The 13,145-nt window shown below is 40.8% G+C and overlaps 1 protein-coding gene across 3 annotated transcripts in view; it reads right to left on the reverse strand.

The window, feature by feature from the left end:
* RFX4 (regulatory factor X4) overlaps positions 1-13,145 on the reverse strand; it is a 165,540-nt gene that overhangs the window by 125,278 nt on the left and 27,117 nt on the right. For 2 of the 3 annotated variants that reach the window (XM_058741529.1, XM_058741528.1), the window contains exon 2: positions 12,985-13,071. The exons of the other annotated variant lie outside the window; for it this stretch is intronic. In XM_058741529.1, coding sequence (XP_058597512.1) covers positions 12,985-13,071 — 87 coding nt within the window. The remainder of the gene's footprint in view (positions 1-12,984; positions 13,072-13,145) is intronic. 3 annotated transcript variants of the gene reach the window in all.

The raw sequence follows: 13,145 nt of genomic DNA on the forward strand, positions 1-13,145 counted from the left end.
GAAACAGCTCAGCGCTCACCTGTGTAGCTAAACTATGCTACATCCTCACAGAATGCCACACAACTGTGGAAAAAAAAAAAAAGATTGAAAACAAGAAAAGAATGAGGACGTTCTCTGTTCTTACTGACAGGGAGCATTCTGGGGTTTAGTATTAAGTGAAAAAAGCAAGTCACAACAAAATGCATTGAGGCTGCTGCCTTTTTGTCTTAGAAAGTGGCATAAAAGGGGGTGCCTGGGTGGCTCAGTTGGTGGAGCACACGACTCCTGGTCTTGGGTTGTGGGTTCGAGCCCCATGTTGGGTGTAGAGATCACTTAAAGATAAAATATTCAAAAAAAGAAGTGGCAAAAAAGAACATATACTTGAATTTTTATTTGCATAAAGAAATAAAATACTGGCAGAATGCACAAAAAGCACCAGAAATACTGGAAAAATACATAATAAACAAATAAATGCACGTCACTAGGGAGTTGAGGTGGGACTGAGACTTCTCAATTGAGTACCTTTAAGGCATTCTGATTTTTGAACCATACGAACACATTATCTATTCCAAAATACTCTGAGTTTGAACAAATTAAAAACTCCTCTGTTCGGGAGGGAGCAACTGAAGGAAGAATCTATTTATACTTGGTTAAGTGATACTGGAATGCCAAAAACCGAAAGCAAATTACCAATACTGATAACCTGACGGCTTTACAGTGTTTTGCTTTCCTAATATCCATTTACCTAATAAACACATACTGTGCACCTACTAGGCACCAGGCCCTATCAAATTAAATGACACACAATCAGAAGACATTCTCTCTTCCCCTCAGGGAGTTATGGCCCACGGAGGGACTGAGTGGAGGTGTCGAGGGGCCCTTGCAGTGAGCTCCAAGCACAGAGGACAGACTAGCGCCTTCTCCACAAGAGGAGAGGACAGACAGACACTCAGAGGGACACAAGAAGGGCAGCCTGAGATGGAAGAGTGGGTGGGTGAGGAAGGGGAGCAGTCTGGGGGGTTGTCTTTAACCATGGCCTCATCAGCCAGCCAGCGGTCTTGCGCTGTGGTTCCCAGCTACGACTAAACTGCCCCACACGGGCAGTCCGACTGTTACAAGCCATCATGCGAAGACTCTGGGAACTTCCCACTCCAAGTCCTTGCCCTTGCTCTGGGAGCTGTCGAACACCTTCCTGCTATCAGCAGGAGGCTTTCGTCCACCACTCGGTACATGAGAAAAAGTTTAGCTACATTTCCTTTTCTCTGGAACCCACGGTAGAAGATCACAAGATCCCAAACTGGAGACACCTGCCCAGTGAGTGGATTAGGGTGAGGGAGATATGTGGCTTTCACACACACAGCCCTGAGATGCAATGAGATCTTAAAATGATAATGATGTGTCACATGAAGCTGGGACCCACTGAGACCCCAGTTCTATGCCATCATGCCACTGAACTCCGACTTTCCTCTTCCTTGTGCTGTAAAAATTCTCCGTCACCACCCAACAGTGGGTAACAGCCATGACAAGTGGGGGAGGGGTCAGGGAGGGTAACAGAAGAAGGGCTGAATTCAGAGAGAGGCAAACACGACAGAGCGGCCACTGGTAGCAATGGCCAAGAGAGAGTAGGGACACAGTGTGGACTGTCTCAGGAGAAACAGCAGCCCTTCCCATATTTCCACCCCCGCCCCCTCCCAGCACACACAATCTGGTAACCCTTGGAGATACAGGGCAGACTCTGGACTCCCACCTAAGATATAGGATGGAGGCTGGAGTCACTGACTTAGATGTGCCCTGAAGGCTAGAGGACTTGGGCACATCTGGGTCACATTGAACTTATACTCTTTCCCAAGGAGGGCAACAGGAATCCCAAGGAATCTCACTGGGTTCCTACCGTGTGGACCCATCCTACGGCCCTCATCTCCCAACTCTCTCCATCCCACTAACACTGCCCTAGACTGCAGCCTCATTCCCTCAAACCTGGACTAGGTGGAAACCCCCAAAGTGTCCTCCACGCTCGAATGCACCTGCACAGACTCTCCACATTAATCTTCTGAAAATGCCGCTTTGATTTGTCACTCCTCCACCCAGCTCCTTCAGAGGCACCTTAGCTATCACACTCCAAACCCCTTGTCTGGAATTCAAGTTGCTCAGTGATACGGACCAAACTCACCTTCCCAGCCCATGATCCTTCAACTTCTGCTTAAGCCAATCTGGAAAACTCTCCAAGCTCAAAACCCTCCTTGTGGCTTTCTGTCCCCCAACCCTTTACCATCACCACTTAAAGGACCCACATGGAGGTTTCAGCACAGAGGCCGCCTCCTCTAAGATTCCTTCCCTAGTCACCTTCCAGCCTGTGACCTCTCCCAAACGGTAGCATGCATTCTAATTACCTGGGGGTTGTGTTTAGATGCAGAGCATGCTTCAGTGGGTCTGGAGGAGGCCTGAGACTCTGCATTTCTAACAAGCTTCCAATGAGGTTGTGCCGGAGCCCAGGAGCACGCCCGGTATGGCAAGGGACCCTGCATCATTCAAATGGCATGGATCACATACGACCTTGTATTATTCTTCAGGGCCTGAGCTCCCATTCTAGATTAAAAATTCCACAAGAGCACAGAGCCACAGAAGGATGCTCATGTGATAGGAAGAGAGACAGCTGTCAAATCAGACAGCACTAAGTTCAAGTCTTAACTCTGCCACTTATTTGCTATGACAAGTGAATAAGTCCCACAACCTCTGAATCTGTTTCCTCATCTGTAAAATGGGGATTAAAAAAATACCTCCCTCCCAGGAAATTAAAGAAAACTGTGGCTGTGATTATGCCTAGCACACTGCCTGATGCTAAATATACTTGGTATTGAATATAATATGATAATATTCAATATATTAGGAAATACTAAATAATATTTCATATATTTTATATTTTAATGCCCAGTTCTCTGCTCTTTCCTTCCTCATATAACTTTGAGTTTTCTATATAGTCCTGTATGTAGTAGGTGCTCAGGGAATCTTCTGAAGGAACTTCTATTCTACTTGTACAATTCCGCTCAATCCACACCGCTGGGCTCTCCTCCCTGGACATGATGTGCCAACAAGTTCTGACTTGATAATGCTTTACATTCAAAGTCTTCCTTTTGGTTGGTGACTATGCCATTAGAAACATGAAAATCTACTGACATCTGCCTGAGAGAAAATGCAATTTTTTCTGGTTGGAAATGAGCATTTATGAAACCTGAATTGTGGTAAATAACCCACCCACTCCCGTTCAGACTCTCACTCATCAGACATTTAAGGCTTGACCTCACTGATCCAGGGTTTTCTTCCCAACTGCATTCCATCAAAATGTCTCATGTCCCATCTCCTCATGCTCATAGAACCTCTTGTTAATCAATTAAATCCCTGTCTTCAGAGCTGATAAAAGGGGTGTAATAGGAAGAGCACTGCATACAAATCAGAAGATGTGCACAGTAGTTCTGATTCCAACACTACCCAAGTGTGATTCTGAGCAAATAACTTCGCTTTTCTGAGGCTTAGCTTTCTTATTCTAGACTAATAAATTGATTATTCTCCCACTCCATTTCATTTTAACCAGGACTCCCAGTACTAATGCCCAGCTCTCACTCAGGCCAGAGGAAAACAATCTTTTGTCAGCAGGTGGAATGTTAACTTCTCCTCACATGACCCTGGGAAGGCATTTTTACCTACTTGGACTGGTTCACAGGCAAACTCTATGGCAGACCCTTTAGCTAGCTAGCCACTCAATAGCCAATCTTTCATTTTTTCCCCTGCTTGCTAATAAAAACCCTGGTTTATTCAGGGCAGTGATGTGACAGCCCAGAGGAAAATCCTAATTTGTCTAAGCCAGGGGATGGCAAACTTTTTCTATAAAGAGCTAGACAGTAAACATTTTAGGCTTTTGGAGGCCGTAGATGATGTTTGTCACATATTCTTCTTCATTTTTCCCCACTCTTTAAAATTAAAAACAAAAATAAAAACATCTTAGACCCTGGGCTGTATAAAAACAGGAGCCAAGCTGAGCTTGGCCTGGGGTTGTCCAACCATGAAGAGTAATTATATTTTTTTCTATTCTTCTGACAAATATTCACTTGCCTATCTTCCCTTTCAGCTACAGACGGTAGAATTCTTAACATAAATGACATAAGGAAAGTCTACTGGGGGCTCTTGGGAAAGATACTGCTGTGTTCTAACAAGAGTGAGACATATGAAAGGAAAACTCACTGGTGTCTCCTCTTTCTCCATCTACCTGTCTTGAATGTGGACTGGCTGCCTATTATCTAAAATAGCTCAGGGCATCTGGGTGGCACATTTGGTGTGTCCAACTTTGGCTCAGGCCATGATCTCATGGTTTTTGAGCTCGAGCCCTGCATTGGGCTCTGTGCTAATAGCTCGAAGCCTGGAGCCTGCTTTGGATTCTGTGTCTCCCTCTCTCTCTGCCCCTCCCCTGCTCCGCTCTGTCTCTCTCTCTCAAAACTAAATAAACATTTAGAAAATTCTTTTTTAAGCAGCTGGTGACCATGAGATATTAACAGGAGGACAAAAGCCAACAATTCAGGAGGATTTTATAGTAAGACACACAGAGTCTGGGTCCGGGATGATATTGAGCTGTTAAATAAACCGTGAAACCTCCTACCTCCCATCTTTTAGTTAAATAAGATAATAAATACCTACATTGTTTAAACCACGGTCAGATTTCTCACAATCCAGAGCATTCTTAAAATAGTAAATTGGAGAGGATTTTTTTTTATAACTTTAACCACCTCCTAAGCCCTCCTCTATGTACCAGGCCCTGGGGATACAACAGTGAACCCCACAACTGCTCTCGGGAGCCTCCAGTCTAGTAGAAGACGTGACAAGACACAGACAAGTACCGACATACCCATCAGCCACTGAGAGCACTCTTAGCTCTGGTCCTGGTATTCCTGTGGACAAGTTATGAAATCCTTGATGCCAAGTCTTCAAAGCACTGCCTTCTGAGATGCAGAAGGGTGCTAGACGAAATGGCCAACGTTCAAAGGCAGACGTACAGAGCTGGGTTCAAATCCTAGCTCTACCACTCGCCAGCTATGTAATGTGGAGCGAATTACTTAACTCCTTCGAGCCTTAGTTTTCAAATGTGCAAGATGAAGCTCATTATAAGCTACCTCCTAAGACTGTTGTGAGATGTGAATGAGGTAATGGAATTAGAGCACTTGTCATTGCTCAGTGGATGACAGGCATATATCCCTGAAACTATGAGCATATACATATAGAGACGTGTGCTTAACAATATATGCTTGGGAAGAAAGACTAGAAGGATATCAGGAGTGGTTGCCTCTGGGCAGTGAGATTAGAGGCGGTTATTTTTCTTCCTCATATATTTTTTTCTCAGACTTTCCAAATATATGCACACATGCCTCAAAGCCAGGGGATCTATCTTTTAATGTGATTTTTGTATTTTGAAAATAAAAACATGTGAACTGTAACTTTTTTGTTCTTTTATCCAGGTAGAGTCAGGTGGCCCCTATTCTAGACTGAGCCCTGGCATGGACTTGCTGTGCAATCTTAGAAAGTCACTTCACCAGTTTAAGTCTCAATTTCCCTATCTAAAGTAGACGATAACCAGACTTCCAATCTCTCCATGATGAGACAGCTCACTCACTGACTGAAACAACTGTAAAAGCTAGAACAACTGTTTGAAGACATTGGAGAGCAATCAATGCAGACAGGACTAGAGGAGCCATAGGCTTTGAGAGAAAGGAAACACAGGATGTGCCCTCCACATTCACACTGGGTTTCCCTGGGGATGCTTCTCAACTGCTGCACCAGGAAACAGAACCCAAGCAAGGAGTGTGGTCTGTTAGGCTCGAGTCATAGCTGGGGATGACAAAGGCTCAGATCTAAGCAACAATGTTCCAGAGAGAAGACGCACAGAGGAGGAAACACACACACTTGCATTCAAATTCCCCTCAAATTTTTAGCCCACTCATACAGTGAGAAACCAAAAAACTGAGAAGACATCAGCTTAGAGACTGAAGAACTGATCACTGATTAGTGGGGGAGTCAGAGATTGAAATTCAAGCTAGGTCAGGTAGAAGGAACTTGGTAAACACCCAGAGATTTTAGCTATGACCCAGAAAGGCTCTGAGCTAGGAGTAGAGACCACATCCTAGTAGCACAGACAAGACTAAAACATACCAGACTTAACCAAAGCTTGACAGGATTGAGGAGACCTGCTGCTGTTCTACCTGCCTGTTACAACAAAATTTAACACCCTTCGGGTAAGTTAATGTAATTCACCCAAAGCCTCTCCATCTTTGCATCCATGATGTCCAACATCAAATCAAAAACTATAAGGCATCCTGGAAAACAGGACCAAAAACTTGAAATCCATAGAAAAATCCCAATCATAGAAGTTAATACAGAGATGACTCAAAAATCAGAGTTATCAGACAGAAACTTTAAAATAACAATGGTTAATATGGCTAAGGAGAGAGGAAAAAATGCTCACGATAGAGGAAATGATGGATACAACAGATAAAAAAAGGAAAATATCAACTGAGATTTGGGGGAAAAAAAAGAAGAAGAATCAAAAGGACATCTACCATAGAAAAAAAGAATACACTATCTTAAATTAAGGTCACTTGGATAGGCTTACCACCAGGTGGGACAGAACAGAAAATGAGATTTGAGAACTGAAAGGGAAGTCAACAGCAAATACCAAACTGAGGTACAAAGAGTTAAAAATGGACAAATCAGAGCAGATCATAAGAAATGTATGAGGTACTGTCAAAAGGTTTAGTATTCATCTAACTGGAGTCCCAGAAGAAGGTAAGAGAGAATGGGGCAGAAAAAATATTTGAACAGACAGCAGCCAAGAATTTTACCAATTTTACGAACAACAATTCACAGGTTCAAGAAGTTCAGTGAACCCCAAGAAGAAAAAATATAAGAAAACCGTATCTGCACCTTGTAGTTAAAGTGCTGGAAACTAAAGAGAAAAAAAAAAAAAAAAAATCTTAAAGGCAGCCAAAGACAAAAAGACATATTGTATTTAAAGGGGTAAAAATAAGTCTGATGACTAATTTTTGGAAGCCAGAAGATCATCAAATGACAACTTTAAAGTAGTGAAAGGGGGTTAAAACAACAACAACAAAAAACCCACTTCCCAACCTAGAATTCTATATCCAGAAAAAATGTCCTTTAAAAATACAGGTGAGGGGCACCTGGGTGGCTGAGTAAGTTAATGGTTTTGGCTCAGGTCATGATCTCACGGTTGTAGGCCTGAGCCCAATGTTAGGCTCCACACACAGTGGAGATTCTGCTTGGGATTCTCTTTCTCCCTCTCTCTCTGCCCCTCCCCTGCTCTCTCTTGCTTGCTCTCTCTCAAAATAAATACATAAACTTAACAAAACACAGGTGAAGGGGTGCCTGGGTGGCTCAGTCAATTAAGCGTCTGACTTTGGCTCAGGTCATGATCTCATGGTTCGTGGGTTTGAGCCCTGCATTGGGCTCTGAGCTGACAGCTCAGAACCTGAAGCCTGCTTCACATTCTGTCTCTGCCCCTCTCTTTGCCCCTCTCCCACTCACACTCTGTCTCTCTCTGTCTCTTAAAAATGAATAAACATTTTTAGGGGCGCCTGGGTGGCACAGTCGGTTAAGCGTCCGACTTCAGCCAGGTCACGATCTCACGGTCCGTGAGTTCGAGCCCCGCGTCAGGCTCTGGGCTGATGGCTCGGAGCCTGGAGCCTGTTTCCGTTCTGTGTCTCCCTCTCTCTCTGTCCCTCCCCCGTTCATGCTCTGTCTCTCTCTGTCCCAAAAAATAAATAAAAAGTTGAAAAAAAATTTAAAAAAAAAAAAGAATAAACATTTTTAAAAAATGTTTAAAAACACAAGTGAAATAAAGATATTTTTCATGCTCTATACTACACTATACTGCACTACCCAAAATATGAAAGGAGTTTTTTTGGCCTGAAGTAAAAATGATCCCCGGTGGAAGCACAGACTTTCTGATAGGAATCAAGAGCCCTGGAAAGGGTCAATATGTGAATAAATAAAAATAAATATTGACTATTTAAAACAACAATAGCAATGTCTTATGGGGCTTAAAATGTAGAAGTAAAATACATTAAGGCAACAGTACAGAGGGCGGGAGAGAGGTAAATGGGGTTCAAGTGTGTGTGTGTGTTTGTGCACTGGGCTTGAAACTGGAGAAGGAGTGACGTGAGGCAGACGTGAGAGGAGGGGTGCATGTCGTAACCCCAAAGATAGCCACTAGTAAAGACTATGTCATCGGAAAGTCAGCAGAGGAAAACATCAAAGAAAAAATTTTAAACTGCACCATCCCTCTCAAAAAAGGCACAAAAAATAAAGACAGATGGGACAAGTCAAAATTAAATACTACGTTTGTTGATTTAAGCCCAAAAATGTAATTTAACTTAAGTGCATTACATTAAATGATCTAAATATTCCAATTTAGATACAGATTATCATATGGGATTTTTTCAAACACATATTAAAAACCTTACTATTGAATTCATAAAGGTTGGAAATAGGAAGATTAAAAAAAGATATACCATTAACAACTTGATCTGACTTCATCCATATCTTGAATACACATTCTTTATGAGTATACATGGACATTTGCCAAAATAAACCATCCGTCAGGACAAAAAGCAAGTCTTGACAATTTCAAATATTGAAATTGGGCAGAATATGTTCTCTGACCACAGTGGAATTACAACAGAAACCAATAACAGAAAGATAACTAGGAAACAGCCAATGTTTGGAAAATTAAGCAATAGATTTCTAAATAAACCAAGAGTAAAAAGAAGAAATCACAATAAATATGAGAACATGAGTTTAAATGAATGATAATGGAAGTATGAAAAATTATGGGATGCACTTAAGCAGTGCTTAGAGGAAAATTTGTAACTTTAAGTGCCTATCTCAGAAAAGGTTGAAATCAATGATCTAAGAGTCTGTCTCAAAAGCTAGAAAAAGACAAAACATTAAACTCAAAGAAAATAGAAGGAAGAAAAACAATATACAGGAGAGAAGCAGAAATAAAAGAAATAGAAAAAAAGATGTCAGTTGAGAAAAACAACAAGGCTAAAAGTTGGATCTTTGAAAAGATCAATTTTATTAAAAATTGATAACATGAAAAATATCTTAATGACCCAGGGGTAGGCAAAGATTTCTTAATACAAAACAAAAAGCACTAACAACGAAAGAAAGACACTGACAAACTGGATGTTATTCGAACAAAGAACTTCTGTTCACCAAAAGATACCACTAAGAGAAAGAAAGGCAGACTACAAACTGAGAGATGTTTGCAATACTTTTGACAAACATCTCCTACTAAGAATATAAAAACAACTCTTACAAATCATTAAGGAAAAGACAAACAGCACAACTTAAAAAGAAACCAACAGGCAAACGATGTGAACAGGCAGATCACAAAAGAGGATATCTGCAAGAATGTTTATCAGTCCTTCTCAAGCTCTCCCAAAAAATGGAAGAGGAGGGAACACTTCCAAACTCATTCTATGAGGCCTGCATTACCCTCATACCAAGGCCAGGCAAAGACACTACAAGAAAAGAAAACTTTGGATCCACAGCCCTCATGAATATTAATGCAAAAACCCTCAACAAAATACTAGCAAACAGAATTCGACAGTGTGTTAAAGCATTGTACACCATGACCAGCTGCAGTTTTTTCTTCCTAGAATGCAAGGATGGTTCAACATAGAAAAATCAATCAGTGGAGTACACTGTACTAACAGGAGAGCCACACGATCATCTCAATGGATGCAAAACAAGCATTTGGCAGAATTTAACACCCTATCATGATAAAAACACTCAACAATAATAGGAATAGAAGAAAGCTATTTCAACACACTAAAAGCCTATATGAACAATTAATTCATGATAAACATCATACTCAATGGTGAAAGCCTGAAAACTTTTCCTCTAAGGATCAGGAACAAACAAAGATGCTCACTTTTGCCACTTTTATTTAACACAGTCCTGGAAGACCTAGTCAGAGCAATTAGGCAAGAAGATCACACACACATACACACACATACACACACACACACACACACACACACACACACACGCAACTTAATACACAGCTACAGTTTCAAAATAGTGTGGTGTTGGCATAAAGATAGGCATACAGACGAATAGAATAGAATAGAATAGAATAGAATAGAATAGAATAGAATAGAATAGAATAGGATAGAGAGACTAGGAATAGACCCTCACATGCATGGTTAAATGATTTTTAGCAAAGATGTCAAGACCGCTTAATGAAGAACAGTTTTCAACAAATGGTGGTGGGAAAACTAGATATCCACATGCAAAAAAAAAAAAAAAAAAAAAAAAAAAGAATTTGGACTCTTACCTTATGCCATATAAAAAATTAACTCAAAGAAGATCAAAGACCTAAACATAAGAGATAAAACTATACAACTCTCATACAGGAAAATCTTCCTGGTGTTGGATTTGGCAATGATTTCTTGGGTCTGACACCAACAGTACAGACAACAAAAGAAAATTGGATAAGCTAGGCTACATCAAAATTAAAAACTTTTGTGCATCAATGTTATACAGGTAACAGAGTAAAAGGCAACCCATGGAATGGAAGAAAATATTTGTAAATCACATATCTGATAAGGGGTTAATATGAAAAATATATAAAGAACTCCAACAATTCAGTAACAAGAAAAAAACAATTCAAATAAAAAATGGATAAAAGACTGAACAGACATTTCTCCAAAGACAATATACAAATGATTAATAAGTAAATGAAAAGATGCTCAACATCACTAATCACTAGGGAAATAAAATACAAATCAAAATCATGAGATGCCATTTTGCACGCATTAGGATGATTATTTAAAAAAAACACAGAAAATCACAAGTATTGGCAAGAATGTGGAAACACTGGAATGTTTATGCATTTCTAACGGTAATACAAAATGGTGCAGCTGCTGGGGAAAGCAGTATGGTGATAACTCAAGATATTAAAAATAGAATTACCATATGTCCAGCAATTCCACTCCTGGGTATATACTCAAAAGACAGAAAGCAGGAACTTGAACAGACATTTGTACATCCATGTTCATAGCAGTATCATTTGCAATAGCCAAAAAGTGGAAACAACCCAAATGTCTATCAATGGATGAATGGATAAACCAAACGGGGAATATACATAAAATGGAATGTTATCCAGCCTTTAAAAGGAAGGAAATTCCTGATACATGCTGCAGTATGGATGAAGCCTGAAATAAGTGAAATAAGCCAGTTACATAAAAACAAATACTATGTGATTCTATTTTTTAATTTTTTTAAATGTTTATTTTTTTTTGAGAGATAGAGAGACTGCAGGCAAGGTAGGGACAGAAAGAGAGGGAGACAGAATCTGAAGCAGGTTCCAGGCTCTGAGCTGTGAGCACAGAGCCCAACGCGGGACTCAAACTCAGGAACAGTGAGATCATGAGCCAAAGTTGGACGCTTACCTGACTGAGCCACCCAGGCGTCCCTCTATTTTATATAGTCAAATTCATAGAGTCAGAAAGTAGAATAGCAATTGCCAGGGACTAGAGGGAGAAGGAATGGGGAGTTATTGTTAAAGCTTCAGTTTGGGAAGATGAAAAAGGTTTTGGAGATGGATGGCAGCAATGGCTGCACAAGGTGAATGTACTTAATGCCACCAAGTGTACGTTTAAAATGGTTAAAATGGTCAATTTTACGTTACACATATATTAGCACAGTAAAACAAAGAATGCTCAGAGATGTTAAGAATAAAAAAAAAGAGACAATTTAAATACCATCAACATTTAAATGGATGTGTAAACCGTGGTAATATGCACACAATGGAATACTATATGACAATGAAAAAGTACTACATACACCAGCATGGCTACATGACACAGACATTGAGTGAAAAGAGCCACAGACAAAAGAATGCAGACTCTGTAAGTCCATTTATATAATGTTTCAGAAACAGGCAAAAGCAAACCATAGTGATAAAATTCAGGACAGTACTTATTCATAGGGATGAAACATGAAGGAACTTCCCAGGGTGCTATAAATGTTCTATCTCTTTTTCTGGCTGATGGTTACGTAGGTAGAGACAAAATGGGGGCAAAAGGATATTCATCAGACCATTCGCATAAGATTTATGTATTTTATGTTCAATTTATCTCAGCTTTATAAAATGAAGCAAAATCGTGATGACAGAATGCTAATATCGGAAGGGACTCCAGAAGAAGGCTGTTCAGAGTATCTAGCAAGCACCATTGGGGCTTATGGAGCAGGTGGTCCCTGGCCATGCTTTGAGAAACCTGCACTAAGGAGATGCACGTTACCAGCCAAGGGAGAAGGACACCTGTCCCTGCTGGGAATTACATTTACAATGAGCTGTCCCCTTTTTTAGTGTTTAGGGAGCAAATACAAGTCCCACTTAGTCTTCTCTCTTAATAGGAGGCACCCAGAAGACCCAATCTAACATAACCCAAGGAAAGGTGTAAACACAGCAGTTTATGTCTGCCCATTAACTCCAATTCTCTAGTCCAAGACCCCGGAAAAATCTGTACTTTCAAAGAGCAAGGACATTCATGACTCTGAAACAACGGTGCCATGACACCCTACTTTAATCCCACATCTACACTGACACCGAGAATGGCCTTTCCCATTTCCCATCCAGGGTCCATATTTGCCCAAATGGGGCATCACTGTAATCGGGTCTCTCTGAGGACTTAGACAATATGAACATGCAAACAGCAAGTGTCTGCTGTGTCCCCATTTCTGTGGCTACCTGACTCCATTACACTCCCCACCACAGAATATACCAGGGAGGGCCTAACGTATTCCATAAATGGCTTCAGAGTCTCTTGTTCCAGGTGACATGCCCCAGCCTAGCATTTTAAGAAGCACTATCCCTCCCACGAGGACACTGGCCATGTCTAGGACATTGTGGAAGAATGAGTTTCAAGCACTTACTTTCATCATTAGAAACATTCCCCAGAGATGTGTGGCTGGAATAACGTTTGTTTTCACTTTCATTGAGACATCTTTCAATCCAGCTCTCTAAAAAAAAAAAAACAAAAAACAAAAAAAGAAACAAAAACAGAAAGAAAGAGAGAAAGAGGAAAGAAAATCAC

The sequence above is a fragment of the Neofelis nebulosa genome, chromosome 8, assembly GCF_028018385.1.
Source record: "Neofelis nebulosa isolate mNeoNeb1 chromosome 8, mNeoNeb1.pri, whole genome shotgun sequence".
In the NCBI taxonomy this organism is placed as follows: Eukaryota; Metazoa; Chordata; class Mammalia; order Carnivora; family Felidae; genus Neofelis; species Neofelis nebulosa.